The sequence below is a fragment of the Salvelinus fontinalis genome, chromosome 16 (genome assembly GCF_029448725.1).
Source record: "Salvelinus fontinalis isolate EN_2023a chromosome 16, ASM2944872v1, whole genome shotgun sequence".
Taxonomy (NCBI): domain Eukaryota; kingdom Metazoa; phylum Chordata; class Actinopteri; order Salmoniformes; family Salmonidae; genus Salvelinus; species Salvelinus fontinalis.
Genome location: NC_074680.1, coordinates 50757064 through 50777267, shown reverse-complemented (window position 1 = coordinate 50777267; position 20204 = coordinate 50757064). Strand labels below are relative to the sequence as shown.

Here is a 20204-nt window from a genome sequence, read left to right as displayed (position 1 = left end):
TATTGTCTAGCTACCGGTATACTTACCACAACTGGGGACCAATCATCAGTCTATTGTCTAGCTACCGGTATACTTACCACCACAGGGGACCAATCATCAGTCTATGGTCTGACTACCGGTATACTTACCACCACTGGGGACCAATCATCAGTCTATGACCGGTATACTTACCACCACAGGGGACCAATCATCAGTCTATGGTCTGACTACCGGTATACTTACCACCACAGGGGACCAACCATCAGTCTATGGTCTGACTACCGGTATACTTACCACCACAGGGGACCAATCATCAGTCTATGGTCTGACTACCGGTATACTTACCACAACTGGGGACCAATCATCAGTCTATGGTCTGACTACCGGTATACTTACCACCACAGGGGACCAATCATCAGTCTATGGTCTGACTACCGGTATACTTACCACCACTGGGGACCAATCATCAGTCTATGGTCTGACTACCGGTATACTTACCACCACAGGGGACCAATCATCAGTCTATGGTCTAGCTACCGGTATACTTACCACCACTGGGGACCAATCATCAGTCTATGGTCTAGCTACCGGTATACTTACCACCACAGGGGACCAATCATCAGTCTATGGTCTGACTACCGGTATACTTACCACCACTGGGGACCAATTATCAGTCTATGGTCTAGCTACCGGTATACTTACCACCACAGGGGACCAATCATCAGTCTATGACCGGTATACTTACTATCACAGGGGACCAATCATCAGTCTATGACCGGTATACTTACCACCACAGGGGACCAATCATCAGTCTATGGTCTGACTACCGGTATACTTACCACCACAGGGGACCAATCATCAGTCTATGGTCTGACTACCGGTATACTTACCACCACTGGGGACCAATCATCAGTCTATGGTCTGACTACCGTTATACTTACCACCACAGGGGACCAATCATCAGTCTATGGTCTGACTACCGGTATACTTACCACCACTGGGGACCAATCATCAGTCTATGGTCTGACTACCGGTATACTTACCACCACTGGGGACCAATCATCAGTCTATGGTCTGACTACCGGTATACTTACCACCACAGGGGACCAATCATCAGTCTATGACCGGTATACTTACTATCACAGGGGACCAATCATCAGTCTATGACCGGTATACTTACTATCACAGGGGACCAATCATCAGTCTATGACCGGTATACTTACCACCACAGGGGACCAATCATCAGTCTATGGTCTAGCTACCGGTATACTTACCACCACAGGGGACCAATCATCAGTCTATGACCGGTATACTTACTATCACAGGGGACTAATCATCAGTCTATGGTCTGACTACCGGTATACTTACTATCACAGGGGACCAATCATCAGTCTATGGTCTAGCTACCGGTATACTTACCACCACAGGGGACCAATCATCAGTCTATGGTCTGACTACCAGTATACTTACCACCACAGGGAGTGATGAAACAAAGGAGCTCCATTTAATGAATGAAGCAAAGTGGGCAGAGAGGCAATTTGCAAATGGAGCTTGGCAAAAGGGGGCATGATTTGTTGACATAATTGTTGTCTAAACCTACCTGCATTTACTCGTTGTGAAGATTATGCCATAATCGAGTCCGTGTATTGGTATTGTGGGATTCCAGTACCATGTTTTACAGTAGCCAGACAGTGGGAGTGATAAGCCATAATCCAGTCCGTGTATTGGTACTGTGGGATTCCAGTACCATGTTTTACAGTAGCCAGACAGTGGGAGTGATAAGCCATAATCCAGTCCGTGTATTGGTACTGTGGGATTCCAGTGCCATGTTTTACAGTAGCCAGACAGTGGGAGTGATAAACCATAATCCAGTCCTTGTATTGGTATTGTGGGATTCCAGTGCCATGTTTTACAGTAGCCAGACAGTGGGAGTGATAAGCCATAATCCAGTCCGTGTATTGGTATTGTGGGATTCCAGTGCCATGTTTTACAGTAGCCAGACAGTGGGAGTGATAAGCCATAATCCAGTCCTTGTATTGGTATTGTGGGATTCCAGTACCATGTTTTACAGTAGCCAGACAGTGGGAGTGATAAGCCATAATCCAGTCCGTGTATTGGTACTGTGAGACTCCAGTACCATGTTTTACAGTAGCCAGACAGTGGGAGTGATAAGCCATAATCCAGTCCTTGTATTGGTATTGTGGGATTCCAGTGCCATGTTTTACAGTAGCCAGACAGTGGGAGTGATATGCCACGTGAACCATGTAATAGCAGCATACTTCTGACTAAAGGTAAACTAAAGTATAGGAACGCCCAGACCTCAGTTCTTACAAACATCATCTGAACAGAGGGACAAAGCACTGAGGTTCCAAACTACGTTTTAGACCAGACTGACTTTATCATCCTATTTCAAATCCATTTAGACACCAGAATGTTTCTGACTTATATCAATGCCACAGGGCGTTTTCAGTTGCTCTTCAAAAAGGTCATGTTCCTGCATTTGCAGAAACTGCATTCATGGTAAATGCTGCATATTTTGGCTCAATCGGAAAGGATGTTTACAATTCAATCGTGCCATAACTCAGATATCCAGCGTTACGGATTGAATCAAGCCCCAGAAAAGTGTGTTTATATGGGGAAGAATTACACACACAGGATACGGTTGTGTTAGTTGTTTTATTGCATCATAAAGCCAACAGTAAGTATCAAGACATTTCAGAGCAGTACGAAAAACATTCAGTCTGTAGTTTGAAAGTGAAACTATAAGCATCACTGTACAGAGCAAATAATGAGAGCAGGGCTTGTTTATATCAAAGGTCTCAGAGTAGCAGTGCTCATGTCCCTCCTGTCCATAACATTAAGTGTGATCTGAAAGGCAGTACTCTGAGAAGTTTGATACATATGGGCCAAAACAGGGAGGAAAAGGAGATACAGACACCTGTATGGTTTCACAGCTAATGATGCCAACTATGAAATGGACCTCAGTGGACTACATTATAGAGCAGACCAGTTATGATCTAATAATAACATCAATAATATGCCTTTTAGCAGACGCTTTTATCCAAAGTGACTTAGAGTCATGCGTGCATACATTTTATGTATGGGTTGTCCTGGGAATTGAACCATGGCCGTGCAAGCACCATGCTATACCAACTCAACCATATAGGACCAGGATATATCATCTAGAGCTACATTCACATGTCATCAGATGGGAGAATGATAACAATTATTTTAGCAGTTAAGATTACTGAGAACACATTCTCATTTACAGCAATGACCTGGGGAATAGTTACAGGGGAGAGGAGGGGGAATTAACCAATTGAAACAATGCATTATCAGGAATCCAGACAACCAATATCAGAGTATAGATTATACAGCATGGTTAACATCATGTAGAATAATATACAGCTTGGTTAACATCATGTAGAATAATATACAGCATGGTTAACATCATGTAGAATAATATACAACATGGTTAACATCATGTAGAATAATATACAGCATGTTTAACATCATGTAGAATAATATACAGCATGGTTACGCCCCTGTGACAGAGGCTACAGAGGTAGTAGCCTCGGACGCCCCTGTGACAGAGGCTACAGAGGTAGTAGCCTCGGACGCCCCTGTGACAGAGGCTACAGAGGTAGTAGCCTCGGACGCCCCTGTGACAGAGGCTACAGAGGTAGTAGCCTCGGACGCCCCTGTGACAGAGGCTACAGAGGTAGTAGCCTCGGACGCCCCTGTGACAGTGGCTACAGAGGTAGTAGCCTCGGACGCCCCTGTGACAGAGGCTACAGAGGTAGTAGCCTCGGACGCCCCTGTGACAGTGGCTACAGAGGTAGTAGCCTCGGACGCCCCTGTGACAGTGGCTACAGAGGTAGTAGCCTCGGACGCCCCTGTGACAGAGGCTACAGAGGTAGTAGCCTCGGACGCCCCTGTGACAGAGGCTACAGAGGTAGTAGCATGGTTACGCCCCTGTGACAGAGGCTACAGAGGTAGTAGCCTCGGACGCCCCTGTGACAGTGGCTACAGAGGTAGTAGCCTCAGACGCCCATTTTGACAGTGGTAGCAAGCTACATAAATAACAAGCTTCCCTATAGAATGTGCACCTTATGGAGTTGTGATGACATTATACATTGTGATGACATTATACATTATGCTATGTAGAAGTGATGACATTATACATTATGCTGTGTAGAAGTGATGACATTATACAATAAGCTGTGTAGAAGTGATGACATTATACAATAAGCTGTGTAGAAGTGATGACATTGTACAATAAGCTGTGTAGAAGTGATGACATTGTACAATAAGCTGTGTAGAAGTGATGACATTATACAATAAGCTGTGTAGAAGTGATGACATTATACAATAAGCTGTGTAGAAGTGATGACATTATACAATAAGCTGTGTAGAAGTGATGACATTGTACAATAAGCTGTGTAGAAGTGATGACATTGTACAATAAGCTGTGTAGAAGTGATGACATTGTACATTATGCTGTGTAGAAGTGATGACATTGTACAATAAGCTGTGTAGAAGTGATGACATTATACAATAAGCTGTGTAGAAGTGATGACATTGTACAATAAGCTGTGTAGAAGTGATGACATTGTACAATAAGCTGTGTAGAAGTGATAAACAGAGAAGTATATTTTCTGGGTGATTTAAATATATTTACTGGCTCTCATCAAGCTGACCACTCAAGCAAAAAGCTTCAAACTGTAACCAGTACCTGCAACCTGGTTCAGGTTATCAGTCAACCTACCAGGGTAGATAGAAACTGCACAGGACTGAAATCATCAATATCTATTGATCACATCTTTACGTAATGCTGCAGAAATCTGCTTTAAAGCAGTATCCAAATCCATAGGATGTAGTGATCACAAAATTATAGACATATCTAAGAAAACCAAAGTTCCAAAGGCTGGGTCTAATATAGTGTATAAGAGGTCATACAATAAGTTTTGTAGTGATTCCTATGTTGATGATGTAAAGAATATTTGCTGGTCTGTGGTGTGTAATGAGGAGCAACCAGACGCTGCACTTGACGCATTTATGAAATTGCTTATTCCAGTTACTAATAAGCATGAACCCATGAATAAAACTACTGTAAAAACATAAATCCCCTTGGATTGATGAGGAATTAAAACATGTTATGGTTGAGAGGGATGAGGCTAAATATACGGCAGCCCAACTGATTGGCAAATGTTCTGCAAATGTAAGAAATCATGTGACTAAACTAAATAAAAAATAAACTATACTATGAAACCCCCCCCCCAAAAAATTAAAAGAATGATAGTAAAAGGCTTTGGAGCACCTCAGCTCCATCATTAACAATCAGATGGCTCCTTCATCACAAAGCCCACTGATATTACCAATTACGTTAATGATGTTTTCATTGGCAAGATAAGCAGACTCAGGGATGTCATGCCAGCAACACACACTGACACTATACATCCAAGTATATCAGACCAAATTATGAAAGACAAGAATTGTAATTTTCAATTCTGTAAAGTCAGTGTGGAAGAGGTGAAACAAATTATTGTTGTCTAGCAAAAATGACAAGCTACCGGGGTCTGACAATCTGGATGGAAAATGATTGAGGATAATAGCAGACGATATTGCCACTCCTATTTTCCATATCTTAGTACTAGCATCAGTGGCAGTACTAGCATCAGCAGCAGTACTAGCATCAGCAGCAGTACTAGCACTAGTACTAGCATCAGTAGCAGTACTAGCATCAGCGGCAGTACTAGCATCAGTAGCAGTACTAGCAGTACTAGCATCAGCGGCAGTACTAGCATCAGCGGCAGTACTAGCATCAGCAGCAGTACTAGCATCAGCAGCAGTACTAGCATCAGTAGCAGTACTAGCATCAGTAGCAGTACTAGCATCAGTAGCAGTACTAGCATCAGTACTAGCATCAGTAGCAGTACTAGCATCAGCAGCAGTACTAGCACTAGTACTAGCATCAGTAGCAGTACTAGCACTAGTACTAGCATCAGTAGCAGTACTAGCAGTACTAGCATCAGCGGCAGTACTAGCATCAGCGGCAGTACTAGCATCAGCGGCAGTACTAGCATCAGCAGCAGTACTAGCATCAGTAGCAGTACTAGCATCAGTAGCAGTACTAGCATCAGTACTAGCATCAGTAGCAGTACTAGCATCAGTACTAGCATCAGCATCAGTACTAGCATCAGTACTAGCATCAGTAGCAGTACTAGCATCAGTACTAGCATCAGTAGCAGTACTAGCATCAGCAGCAGTACTAGCATCAGTAGCAGTACTAGCATCAGTAGCAGTACTAGCATCAGTAGCAGTACTAGCATCAGTACTAGCATCAGTAGCAGTACTAGCATCAGCAGCAGTACTAGCATCAGTACTAGCACTAGCATCAGCAGCAGTACTAGCATCAGTAGCAGTACTAGCATCAGTACTAGCATCAGCAGCAGTACTAGCATCAGTACTAGCATCAGTAGCAGTACTAGCATCAATACTAGCATCAGTAGCAGTACTAGCATCAGTAGCAGTACTAGCACCAGTAGCAGTACTAGCATCAGTAGCAGTACTAACATCAGTACTAGCATCAGCAGCAGTACTAGCATCAGTAGCAGTACTAGCATCAGTACTAGCATCAGCATCAGTACTAGCATCAGTACTAGCATCAGCAGCAGTACTAGCATCAGTACTAGCATCAGTAGCAGTACTAGCATCAATACTAGCATCAGTAGCAGTACTAGCATCAGTAGCAGTACTAGCATCAGCATCAGTACTAGCATCAGTAGCAGTACTAGCATCAGTACTAGCATCAGCATCAGTACTAGCATCAGTACTAGCATCAGCAGCAGTACTAGCATCAGTACTAGCATCAGTAGCAGTACTAGCATCAATACTAGCATCAGTAGCAGTACTAGCATCAGTAGCAGTACTAGCACCAGTAGCAGTACTAGCATCAGTAGCAGTACTAGCATCAGCAGCAGTACTAGCATCAGTACTAGCATCAGCAGCAGTACTAGCATCAGTACTAGCATCAGTAGCAGTACTAGCATCAATACTAGCATCAGTAGCAGTAATAGCATCAATACTAGCATCAGTAGCAGTACTAGAGGAACAATAGAGGAGCGATAGAGAACCCAGTAGGAAAGGCCCACCCCCTTTCCTAATGGGTTCTGTACTTTATCATTTTTGACAACTTTTACTTCACTACATTTCTAATGAAAATAATGTACTTTTTACTCCAGACATTTTCCCTGATACCCAAAAGTACTCATTACATTTTGAATGCTTTGCTTAGCAGGACATGAAAATGGTCCAATTCACCCACTTAAGAGAACATTCCTGGTCATCCTTAATGCCTCTGATCTAGCGGACAAACTAAACACACGTTTTGTTTGTAAATGGATGTCTGAGTGTTGGTGTGTTCCCCTGGCTATCTATAAATAAAATAATAAAAAATGTATGTAAATAATTATCAAAAGTAAGTATATTTAAAGCTATACTTTTACTCAAGTAGTATTTTACTGTGTGACTCACCTTTCCTGGAGTCATTTCCTATTAAGGGACTGTATCATTATGTTTACTGGAGTCATTTCCTATTAAGGGACTGTATAATTCTGTTTCCTGGAGTCATTAAGGGACTGTATAATTCTGTTTCCTGGAGTCATTTCCTATTAAGGGACTGTATCATTCTGTTTCCTGGAGTCATTTCCTATTAAGGGACTGTATCATTCTGTTTCCTGGAGTCATTTCCTATTAAGGGACTGTATCATTCTGTTTCCTGGAGTCATTAAGGGACTGTATCATTCTGTTTCCTGGAGTCATTTCCTATTAAGGGACTGTATCATTCTGTTTCCTGGAGTCATTTCCTATTAAGGGACTGTATCATTCTGTTTCCTGGAGTCATTTCCTATTAAGGGACTGTATCATTCTGTTTCCTGGAGTCATTAAGGGACTGTATCATTCTGTTTCCTGGAGTCATTTCCTATTAAGGGACTGTATCATTACTTTTACTCATTTCCTATTAAGGGACAGTATCATTACTTAAGACAATTGAGTACTTTTTCCACCACTGCTGGTAAGGTAGGAGGGATAGGGGTTCTGGTTAGGGGTGGTTAGGGTTATGGTTGGGGTTAGGGGTGGTTAGGGTTATGGGTGGGGTTAGGGGTGGTTAGGGTTATGGGTGGTTGGGGTTATGGTTGAGGTTAAGGGTGGTTAGGGTTATGGTTAGGGGTGGTTAGGGTTATGGTTGAGGTTAGGGGTGGTTAGGGTTATGGGTGGTTGAAGTTAGGGGTGGTTAGGGTTATGGTTGAGGTTAGGGGTGGTTAGGGTTATGGTTGGGGTTATGGGTTATGGGTGGTTAGGGTTATGGTTGGGGTTATGGGTGGTTAGGGTTATGGGTGGTTGGGGTTATGGTTGAGGTTAGGGTTATGGTTGAGGTTAGGGGTGGTTAGGGTTATGGTTGAGGTTAGGGGTGGTTAGGGTTATGGTTGAGGTTAGGGGTGGTTAGGGTTATGGTTGAGGTTAGGGGTGGTTAGGGTTATGGTTGAGGTTAGGGTTATGGTTAGGGGTGGTTAGGGTTATGGTTGAGGTTATGGTTGTGGTTAGGGGTGGTTGAGGTTATGGTTGAGGTTAGGGTTATGGTTAGGGGTGGTTAGGGGTATGGTTGAGGTTAGGGGTGGTTAGGGTTATGGTTAGGGGTGGTTAGGGTTATGGTTGAGGTTAGGGGTGGTTGGGGTTATGGGTGGTTGGGGTTATGGTTGAGGTTAGGGGTTGTTAGGGTTATGGTTGAGGTTAGGGGTGGTTAGGGTTATGGTTGAGGTTAGGGGTATGGTTGAGGTTAGGGTTATGGGTGGTTAGGGTTATGGTTGAGGTTAGGGGTGGTTAGGGTTATGGTTGGGGTTATGGGTGGTTGGGGTTATGGTTGAGGTTAGGGTTATGGTTGAGGTTAGGGGTGGTTAGGGTTATGGTTGAGGTTAGGGGTGGTTAGGGGTATGGTTGAGGTTAGGGGTGGTTAGGGGTATGGTTGAGGTTAGGGGTGGTTAGGGTTATGGTTGAGGTTAGGGGTGGTTAGGGTTATGGTTATGGTTGAGGTTAGGGGTGGTTAGGGTTATGGTTGAGGTTACGGGTGGTTGGGGTTATGGTTGAGGTTAGGGGTGGTTGGGGTTATGGTTGAGGTTAGGGGTGGTTAGGGTCATGGTTGAGGTTAGGGGTGGTTAGGGTTATGGTTGAGGTTAGGGGTGGTTAGGGTTATGGTTGAGGTTAGGGGTGGTTAGGGTTATGGGTGGTTGAAGTTAGGGGTGGTTAGGGTTATGGTTGAGGTTAGGGGTGGTTAGGGTTATGGGTGGTTAGGGTTATGGGTGGTTGGGGTTATGGTTGAGGTTAGGGTTATGGTTGAGGTTAGGGGTGGTTAGGGTTATGGTTGAGGTTAGGGGTGGTTAGGGTTATGGTTGAGGTTAGGGGTGGTTAGGGTTATGGTTGAGGTTAGGGGTGGTTAGGGTTATGGTTGAGGTTAGGGGTGGTTAGGGTTATGGTTGAGGTTATGGTTGTGGTTAGGGGTGGTTGAGGTTATGGTTGAGGTTAGGGTTATGGTTAGGGGTGGTTAGGGGTATGGTTGAGGTTAGGGGTGGTTAGGGTTATGGTTAGGGGTGGTTAGGGTTATGGTTGAGGTTAGGGGTGGTTGGGGTTATGGGTGGTTGGGGTTATGGTTGAGGTTAGGGGTTGTTAGGGTTATGGTTGAGGTTAGGGGTGGTTAGGGTTATGGTTGAGGTTAGGGGTATGGTTGAGGTTAGGGTTATGGGTGGTTAGGGTTATGGTTGAGGTTAGGGGTGGTTAGGGTTATGGTTGGGGTTATGGGTGGTTGGGGTTATGGTTGAGGTTAGGGTTATGGTTGAGGTTAGGGGTGGTTAGGGTTATGGTTGAGGTTAGGGGTGGTTAGGGGTATGGTTGAGGTTAGGGGTGGTTAGGGGTATGGTTGAGGTTAGGGGTGGTTAGGGTTATGGTTGAGGTTAGGGGTGGTTAGGGTTATGGTTATGGTTGAGGTTAGGGGTGGTTAGGGTTATGGTTGAGGTTACGGGTGGTTGGGGTTATGGTTGAGGTTAGGGGTGGTTAGGGTTATGGTTGAGGTTAGGGGTGGTTAGGGTTATGGTTGAGGTTAGGGGTGGTTAGGGTTATGGTTGAGGTTAGGGGTGGTTGGGGTTATGGTTGAGGTTAGGGGTGGTTAGGGTTATGGTTGAGGTTAGGGGTGGTTAGGGTTATGGTTGAGGTTAGGGGTATGGTTGAGGTTAGGGTTATGGGTGGTTAGGGTTATGGTTGAGGTTAGGGGTGGTTAGGGTTATGGTTGGGGTTATGGGTGGTTGGGGTTATGGTTGAGGTTAGGGTTATGGTTGAGGTTAGGGGTGGTTAGGGTTATGGTTGAGGTTAGGGGTGGTTGGGGTTATGGGTGGTTAAGGGTATGGTTGAGGTTATGGGTGGTTAGGGTTATGGTTGAGGTTAGGGGGGGTTAGGGGTATGGTTGAGGTTAGGGTGGTTAGGGTTATGGTTGAGGTTAGGGGGGGTTAGGGGTATGGTTGAGGTTATGGGTGGTTGGGGTTATGGTTGAGGTTAGGGTTATGGTTGAGGTTAGGGGTATGGTTGAGGTTATGGGTGGTTGGGGTTATGGTTGAGGTTAGGGTTATGGTTGAGGTTAGGGGTAGTTAGGGTTATGGTTGAGGTTAGGGTTATGGTTGAGGTTATGGTTATGGTTGAGGTTAGGGTTATGGTTGAGGTTAGGGTTATGGTTGAGGTTAGGGGTATGGTTGAGGTTAGGGGTGGTTAGGGTTATGGTTAGGGGTATGGTGGTGGTTAGGGTTCTGGTTGAGGTTAGGGTTATGGTTGAGGTTAGGGGGGTTAGGGGTATGGTTGAGGCTAGGGGGGGTTAGGGGTATGGTTGAGGCTAGGGGGGGTTAGGGGTATGGTTGAGGCTAGGGGTGGTTAGGGTTATGGTTGAGGTTAGGGGTGGTTAGGGTTATGGTTGAGGTTAGGGGTGGTTAGGGTTATGGTTGAGGCTAGGGGTGGTTATGGTTATGGTTGAGGTTAGGGGTGGTTAGGGTTATGGTTATGGTTGAGGTTACGGGTGGTTGGGGTTATGGTTGAGGTTAGGGGTGGTTAGGGTTATGGTTGAGGTTAGGGGTGGTTAGGGTTATGGTTGAGGTTAGGGGTGGTTAGGGTTATGGTTGAGGTTAGGGGTGGTTAGGGTTATGGTTGAGGTTAGGGGTGGTTGGGGTTATGGTTGAGGTTAGGGGTGGTTGGGGTTATGGTTGAGGTTAGGGGTGGTTAGGGTTATGGTTGAGGTTAGGGGTGGTTAGGGTTATGGTTGAGGTTAGGGGTGGTTAGGGTTATGGTTGAGGTTAGGGGTATGGTTGAGGTTAGGGTTATGGGTGGTTAGGGTTATGGTTGAGGTTAGGGGTGGTTAGGGTTATGGTTGGGGTTATGGGTGGTTGGGGTTATGGTTGAGGTTAGGGTTATGGTTGAGGTTAGGGGTGGTTAGGGTTATGGTTGAGGTTAGGGGTGGTTGGGGTTATGGGTGGTTAAGGGTATGGTTGAGGTTATGGGTGGTTAGGGTTATGGTTGAGGTTAGGGGGGGTTAGGGGTATGGTTGAGGTTAGGGTGGTTAGGGTTATGGTTGAGGTTAGGGGGGGTTAGGGGTATGGTTGAGGTTATGGGTGGTTGGGGTTATGGTTGAGGTTAGGGTTATGGTTGAGGTTAGGGGTGGTTAGGGTTATGGTTGAGGTTAGGGGTATGGTTGAGGTTATGGGTGGTTGGGGTTATGGTTGAGGTTAGGGTTATGGTTGAGGTTAGGGGTAGTTAGGGTTATGGTTGAGGTTAGGGTTATGGTTGAGGTTAGGGTTATGGTTGAGGTTAGGGTTATGGTTGAGGTTAGGGTTATGGTTGAGGTTAGGGGGGGTTAGGGGTATGGTTGAGGTTAGGGGTGGTTAGGGTTATGGTTAGGGGTGGTTAGGGTTATGGTTGAGGTTAGGGTTATGGTTGAGGTTAGGGGGGTTAGGGGTATGGTTGAGGCTAGGGGGGGTTAGGGGTATGGTTGAGGCTAGGGGTGGTTAGGGTTATGGTTGAGGTTAGGGGTGGTTAGGGTTATGGTTGAGGTTAGGGGTGGTTAGGGTTATGGTTGAGGCTAGGGGTGGTTAGGGTTATGGTTGAGGTTATGGGTGGTTGGGGTTATGGTTGAGGTTAGGGTTATGGTTGAGGTTAGGGGTGGTTAGGGTTATGGTTGAGGTTATGGGTGGTTAGGGTTATGGTTGAGGTTATGGGTGGTTAGGGTTATGGTTGAGGTTAGGGGTGGTTAGGGTTATGGTTGAGGTTAGGGGGGGTTGAGGTTAGGGGTGGTTAGGGTTATGGTTGAGGTTAGGGGGGGTTAGGGTTATGGTTGAGGTTAGGGGTGGTTAGGGTTATGGTTGAGGTTAGGGGTGGTTGGGGTTATGGTTGAGGTTAGGGGTGGTTGGGGTTATGGGTGGTTAGGGGTGGTTGGGGTTAGGGGTGGTTAGGGTTATGGTTGAGGTTAGGGTTATGGTTGGGGTTAGGGGTGGTTGGGGTTATGGTTGAGGTTAGGGGTGGTTGTGGTTATGGGTGGTTAGGGGTGGTTGGGGTTAGGGGTGGTTAGGGTTATGGTTGAGGTTAGGGTTATGGGTGGTTAGGGTTATGGGTGGTTAGGGTTATGGTTGGGGTTATGGGTGGTTAGGGTTATGGTTGGGGTTATGGGTGGTTGGGGTTATGGTTGAGGTTAGGGTTATGGGTGGTTAGGGTTATGGTTGAGGTTAGGGGTGGTTGTGGTTAGGGGTGGTTGTGGTTAGGGGTGGTTAGGGTTATGGGTGGTTAGGGTTATGGTTATGGTTGGGGTTGTGGGTGGTTGGGGTTATGGTTGAGGTTAGGGTTATGGGTGGTTAGGGTTATGGGTGGTTAGGGTTATAGTTGAGGTTAGGGGTGGTTGTGGTTAGGGGTGGTTAGGGTTAGGGGTGGTTAGGGTTATGGGTGGTTAGGGTTATGGTTGGGGTTATGGGTGGTTAGGGTTATGGTTGGGGTTATGGGTGGTTGGGGTTATGGTTGAGGTTAGGGTTATGGGTGGTTAGGGTTATGGTTGAGGTTAGGGGTGGTTGTGGTTATGGGTGGTTAGGGTTATGGTTGGGGTTATGGGTGGTTAGGGTTATGGTTGAGGTTAGGGTTATGGGTGGTTAGGGTTATGGGTGGTTAGGGGTGGTTGGGGTTATGGTTGGGGTTATGGGTGGTTAGGGTTATGGTTGAGGTTAGGGTTATGGGTGGTTAGGGTTATGGGTGGTTAGGGTTATGGTTGAGGTTAGGGGTGGTTAGGGTTATGGGTGGTTAGGGTTATGGGTGGTTAGGGTTATGGGTGGTTAGGGTTATGGGTGGTTAGGGTTATGGTTGGGGTTATGGGTGGTTAGGGTTATGGTTGGGGTTATGGGTGGCTAGGGTTATGGTTGAGGTTATGGGTTATGGGTGGTTAGGGTTATGGTTGGGGTTATGGGTGGTTGGGGTTATGGGTGGTTAGGGTTATGGTTGGGGTTAGGGGTGGTTAGGGTTATGGTTGAGGTTATGGTTGGGGTGGTTAGGGTTGAGGTTAGGGGTGGTTAGGGTTATGGTTGGGGTTATGGGTGGTTAGGGTTATGGTTGAGGTTAGGGGTGGTTAGGGTTATGGTTGAGGTTAGGGGGGGTTGAGGTTAGGGGTGGTTAGGGTTATGGTTGAGGTTAGGGGGGGTTAGGGTTATGGTTGAGGTTAGGGGTGGTTAGGGTTATGGTTGAGGTTAGGGGTGGTTGGGGTTATGGTTGAGGTTAGGGGTGGTTGGGGTTATGGGTGGTTAGGGGTGGTTAGGGTTATGGTTGAGGTTAGGGTTATGGTTGGGGTTAGGGGTGGTTGGGGTTATGGTTGAGGTTAGGGGTGGTTGTGGTTATGGGTGGTTAGGGGTGGTTGGGGTTAGGGGTGGTTAGGGTTATGGTTGAGGTTAGGGTTATGGGTGGTTAGGGTTATGGGTGGTTAGGGTTATGGTTGGGGTTATGGGTGGTTAGGGTTATGGTTGGGGTTATGGGTGGTTGGGGTTATGGTTGAGGTTAGGGTTATGGGTGGTTAGGGTTATGGTTGAGGTTAGGGGTGGTTGTGGTTAGGGGTGGTTGTGGTTAGGGGTGGTTAGGGTTATGGGTGGTTAGGGTTATGGTTATGGTTGGGGTTGTGGGTGGTTGGGGTTATGGTTGAGGTTAGGGTTATGGGTGGTTAGGGTTATGGGTGGTTAGGGTTATGGTTGAGGTTAGGGGTGGTTGTGGTTAGGGGTGGTTAGGGTTAGGGGTGGTTAGGGTTATGGGTGGTTAGGGTTATGGTTGGGGTTATGGGTGGTTAGGGTTATGGTTGGGGTTATGGGTGGTTGGGGTTATGGTTGAGGTTAGGGTTATGGGTGGTTAGGGTTATGGTTGAGGTTAGGGGTGGTTGTGGTTATGGGTGGTTGGGGTTATGGGTGGTTAGGGTTATGGTTGGGGTTATGGGTGGTTAGGGTTATGGTTGAGGTTAGGGTTATGGGTGGTTAGGGTTATGGGTGGTTAGGGGTGGTTGGGGTTATGGTTATGGGTGGTTAGGGTTATGGTTGAGGTTAGGGTTATGGGTGGTTAGGGTTATGGGTGGTTAGGGTTATGGTTGAGGTTAGGGGTGGTTAGGGTTATGGGTGGTTAGGGTTATGGGTGGTTAGGGTTATGGGTGGTTAGGGTTATGGTTGGGGTTATGGGTGGTTAGGGTTATGGTTGGCTAGGGTTATGGTTGAGGTTATGGGTTATGGGTGGTTAGGGTTATGGTTGGGGTTATGGGTGGTTGGGGTTATGGGTGGTTAGGGTTATGGTTGGGGTTAGGGGTGGTTAGGGTTGTGGTTGAGGTTATGGTTGGGGTGGTTAGGGTTATGGTTGGGGTTAGGGGTGGTTAGGGTTATGGTTGAGGTTATGGTTGGGGTGGTTAGGGTTGAGGTTAGGGGTGGTTAGGGTTATGGTTGGGGTTATGGGTGGTTAGGGTTATGGTTGAGGTTAGGGTATAAGCATTGTGAATGATCATTCCATGACACTTGCATGAGAAATAAAAAAATAAACAAAAAAATGAACACAATCATTCAGGATCAACCAAAGTTTATTCAACACTTGTGCCAGTTTATGTAAAAGTTAATTATTTACATAAAGATTTGATTTATGACAGAAAAAGCTCTGATTTGAACTAATGTTGAAGTAAACTATCGCTACCAAGTCATCTGAATCATGTTCAAAATGTTATTCAACTTTTCAGTTTGATTAAATAAACATTAAATAAACAATTATACAATATCTGCAATATAAGCACAGGTTATTAAGAACATTGGATTTATTTTCATAAACATTTAAAGTAGTGAATGTCATTATACTGCAACGTCTTGCCTCACAAACCTAATTTAGGGTCAGGGTTAAACTCTCAAACCTCATTTAGGGTCAGGGTTAAACTCTCAAACCTCATTTAGGGTCAGGGTTAAACTCTCAAACCTCATTTAGGGTCAGGGTTAAACTCTCAAACCTCATTTAGGGTCAGGGTTAAACTCTCAAACCTCATTTAGGGTCAGGGTTAAACTCTCAAACCTCATTTAGGGTCAGGGTTAAACTCTCAAACCTAATTTAGGGTCAGGGTTAAACTCTCAAACCTCATTTAGGGTCAGGGTTAAACTCTCAAACCTCATTTAGGGTCAGGGTTAAACTCTCAAACCTCATTTAGGGTCAGGGTTAAACTCTCAAACCTCATTTAGGGTCAGGGTTAAACTCTCAAACCTCATTTAGGGTCAGGGTTAAACTCTCAAACCTCATTTAGGGTCAGGGTTAAACTCTCAAACCTCATTTAGGGTCAGGGTTAAACTCTCAAACCTCATTTAGGGTCAGGGTTAAACTCTCAAACCTAATGTAATCCTCTAACCAGTTTGGTGCGATGGTCATTAAAAACATAAACCTAAAGCAGTGCATAATATCATATATGATACGGACCGAGCTCTAGTAACTAGCCTTCTACAGAGAAGTGTAGAACAGACTTCAATAGAACTATTACAGAATGATCTTCTAGAACTTAGATTCCAGTCAGTTCTGTTTGTTGTCCCTGTCCTCCTCCATCACACTGCCAATCTGATGCTATACAACCTATAGGTTACTAACAGTTACGATAGGTTACTGCTAGCCTGCTGCCAGTCAGGATGGATAGTAACTGATTACTCACCCTAACCTGCTGCCAGTCAGGATGGATAGTAACTGATTACTCACCCTAACCTGCTGCCAGTCAGGATGGATAGTAACTGATTACTCACCCTAACCTGCTGCCAGTCAGGATAGATAGTAACTGATTACTCACCCTAACCTGCTGCCAGTCAGGATAGATAGTAACTGATTACTCACCCTAACATGCTGCCCAACAGCCTCTAGATGTGCAGATGACTTCAACTTTAAAAAATAATCCCAATCTGAAACACTATCCACTAAAATAGCATTTCCTCAGATGATAAATTAGCTATTACAATGTACGCCCTCAAATTGAAAAACAAACCAACATATCGCACACTTAATTTCTCTCCAATAAAAACAGAATTACTTATTGCTTCAAATATTGTCTTCTCTAGTATCTCAGAACCAGTGTACATGTCAGATACAGCCTGAGTCCACATGAACAACAAACATGTATTTGATTATTAGACTAATAGACTATAGTGCAATTAAAAACGCCATGAAATAATTTCCCCCTTGAGGTTAGAGGCCAGCCAGCAGCCGGAGGGTTGCCCGTTTGAATCCCGGACCTACCAGAAATATCTGGCGGCAAGTCAGCTGGAAGCTGTGTCTCTTTTGGAGGAGTTGGGGTAAAAGCCAAATTTTGGTTGGACCTTGTGTGCAATTGACTCCTCCTCTACACCTTCCTCTGTCCTCTTAGTGGTTGAAGACATCTCCTGAACTAGGCTTTGGCGGTGTACCGTATATATCGTATCTGAAACTATTTCTTTGAAGTTTTTCCAATACATTATAATATTTGTAGATTTTTTAAAAGTAAATACCTGTAGTCAACTTGTGCAATACATTAGGAGATACAGCAGACTGCAGCTTACCATAGTTACCATGGTTCCCCAGAACCGCTGACCCAGTCACGTGTTTGTTTGTAAATAGCACAACAGGAGAAAGCAGGAGCAGGTGAGTCCAGCTGTGTATTGTCAGGGGTCACGTTTTATATTGAAAGTATTTTTTTTTGCTTCAATAGAGTGATCAGGGACATGCAACTAGTTTTCCTTCAGAAAATACATCGTTGCAACACTTTAGGCTGAAAACAGATTCATTTTCATCAGATGACAACAGAAGTGTAATGATATTTGTCTGACAGAGTTAGACCTGGATGGACAGATACCTCAACGATACATCTTTGACAGTGTCCATGTTTGGTTCTATTCAAGGCCAAGATGCTGATTGGTCAGACTCTCACCCTGTGCTCCATGCAGATCAATACAACCGATTATCGGTTTTATTACATTTGATTGCTTCTTTAGTCAGTTAGAATTGGTTTGAAAATGATACGGTTCTGGTCAAAGAGACCGGGCAGGTCCGTCTCTCCTAACATCAGGTATAGTGTACAGTAGAACTTTGACAGGTCATAGACTCCTGTAAGTAATGCGGTCCCTTTGGTGACGAACCCTAAAGCCTCTAAAATGCATTACCTACATCTTTATGTTACATTCAACACAATAAATAGCAACAACTCAGTTAACACGGATTAACATCAGGAGCTCAAAAAAAAAAAACGTTTTTTTTTTTTACTAAATAAAGTTAAATAAAAAGCAAATTGGGCTGAGTGGAATAAATGAATGAGATTTAGTGTGCAAAGTCGAGGAGTGATGTTGAAGAACAAATCATTCCTTTGATGGTTGAATGAATGGAAGGCAAGCTGGTTCATCTCAAACCAGAGCCATTGTCCAGGTACTAAAGTATGGCTATATACACTGAATGTACAAAACATTAGGAACACCCGCTCTTTCCATGAGAGACTGACCAGGTGAAAGCTATGATCCCTTATTGATGTCACTTGTTAAATCCACTTCAAATCAGTGTAGATGAAGGGGAGGAGACGGGTTAAAGAACGATTTTTAAGCCTTGAGACATGGATTGTGTATGTGTGCCATTCAGAGGGTGACTAGGCAAGACAAAATATTGAAGTGACTTTGAACGGGGATATGGTAGTGCCAGGTGCCAGACGCAGCGGTTTGTGTCAAGAACTGCAACGCTGCTGAGTTTGTCACGTGTGTATCAAGATTGGATGTCCTTTGGGTGGTGGACCAGACAAATTGACACAATTGTGGGAAGCATTGGGAGTCAACATGGACCAGCATCCCTGTGGACAGCTTTGGACAAACTGTAGAGTCCATGCCCTGACGAATTGAGGCTGTTCTGAGAGCTAAAGGGGGTGGAGCTCCATATCAGGATTGTGTACTTAATGTTTTGTCAACTGTAGCGGTAAGATAGGAGACCCTGTTATGTCATATCATTGTTGCCTCAACCTTATTGAAAGTTGAAGGCCTAGATCAGGGGTGTCAAACTCATTCCACGTAAGGTCGAGTATCTGCAGGTTTTTGCTTTTTGCTTTCAATTAAGACCTAGACAACCAGGTGAGGGGAGTTCCTTACTGTAACCTAGACAACCAGGTGAGGGGAGTTCCTTACTGAGACCTGGACAACCAGGTGAGGGGAGTTCCTTACTGAGACCTAGACAACCAGGTGAGGGGAGTTCCTTACTGAGACCTAGACAACCAGGTGAGGAGAGTTCCTTACTGAGACCTAGACAACCAGGTGAGGGGAGTTCCTTACTGAGACCTAGACAACCAGGTGAGGGGAGTTCCTTACTGAGACCTAGACAACCAGGTGAGGGGAGTTCCTTACTGAGACCTAGACAACCAGGTGAGGGGAGTTCCTTACTGTAACCTAGACAACCAGGTGAGGGGAGTTCCTTACTGAGACCTAGACAACCAGGTGAGGGGAGTTCCTTACTGAGACCTGGACAACCAGGTGAGGGGAGTTCCTTACTGTAACCTAGACAACCAGGTGAGGAGAGTTCCTTACTGAGACAACCAGGTGAGGAGAGTTCCTTACTGAGACCTAGACAACCAGGTGAGGGGAGTTCCTTACTGAGACAACCAGGTGAGGAGAGTTCCTTACTGAGACCTAGACAACCAGGTGAGGGGAGTTCCTTACTGAGACAACCAGGTGAGGAGAGTTCCTTACTGAGACCTAGACAACCAGGTGAGGGGAGTTCCTTACTGAGACCTAGACAACCAGGTGAGGGGAGTTCCTTACTGAGACCTAGACAACCAGGTGAGGAGAGTTCCTTACTGAGACCTAGACAACCAGGTGAGGGGAGTTCCTTACTGAGACCTAGACAACCAGGTGAGGGGAGTTCCTTACTGTAACCTAGACAACCAGGTGAGGGGAGTTCCTTACTGAGACCTAGACAACCAGGTGAGGGGAGTTCCTTATTGGAGGGGAAACCCAGACACTCACCCTTTCCTGGAAGGAGTTTCACACATGGCTGAGATAAAGCATATCTAACCAAGTACTACCACTAGACAGCCTGGGTCCCAGTACTACTATTAGTTGGGTCCCAGTACTACCATTAGATAGCTTGGGTCCCAGAAACATCATTTGTTTCTAAGACTATGTTGTTTGAGTATAATTTTGGGGTACTTTGGGATAAGTTGAGATAATGTTCATTAAGGGCACAAAAGACTTTCTGAAACAAATTTCTGAACAAAAAGTCAACCTCTAATTCTGTTGGAAGAAACTGTTTAGAGTGGGTGGCTGGTAGCTCATGGTGCTGGTCGACTGGTCAGGGTCAGTTTAGGGTCAGGGTGTACGGCGGTCTGGGGTCCAGAGATGAGCTCCAGTTACGTCATCTCGGAAGCGGTTTCCTCCTCCAAGCAGAGCCTCTTCTGTGGGCTAGTTATTTAACTTAGCAGCCTGCTCCTTCTGGGCCTTCTCCTTCTCTTGCAGCTTCTCCTCCTTCTGCAGCATCACCATGATTTCTGCTACCTGGCTGGTGTTGATGTCAATGTCCTCCTTGTCAATCAACTCCACCAACTACAATAACACACAAATTGGGTTAGCGTTCATTTGCTGTCCACCACCTGTCTGTCTTTCATTCAGCTGATTGGCTGA

General features: G+C 45.4%; 2 protein-coding genes across 5 annotated transcripts in view; both read right to left on the bottom strand.

Annotated features, from left to right (window-relative positions):
- Nucleotides 1–2636: 2636 nt before the first annotated feature.
- Nucleotides 2637–19942, bottom strand: LOC129813399 (serine-aspartate repeat-containing protein I-like). Its single transcript, XM_055865735.1, has 2 exons — nt 19938–19942; nt 2637–7156 (listed from the first exon to the last, which is right to left on the bottom strand). Exons 1-2 carry the CDS (start codon nt 19940–19942, stop codon nt 5449–5451), a joined length of 1713 nt encoding a protein of 570 aa, XP_055721710.1. The 3' UTR covers nt 2637–5448.
- Nucleotides 15128–20204, bottom strand: part of letm1 (leucine zipper-EF-hand containing transmembrane protein 1) — a 45880-nt gene continuing 40803 nt past the window's right edge. For 3 of the 4 annotated variants that reach the window (XM_055865675.1, XM_055865678.1, XM_055865677.1), the window contains exons 13-14: nt 19359–20126; nt 15128–19316 (exon numbers count right to left, since the gene is read on the bottom strand). In XM_055865675.1, the coding sequence (XP_055721650.1) occupies nt 19986–20126 (141 nt within the window). In that variant the 3' untranslated portion in view covers nt 15128–19316; nt 19359–19985. The other variant, XM_055865676.1, reaches the window with a different exon arrangement.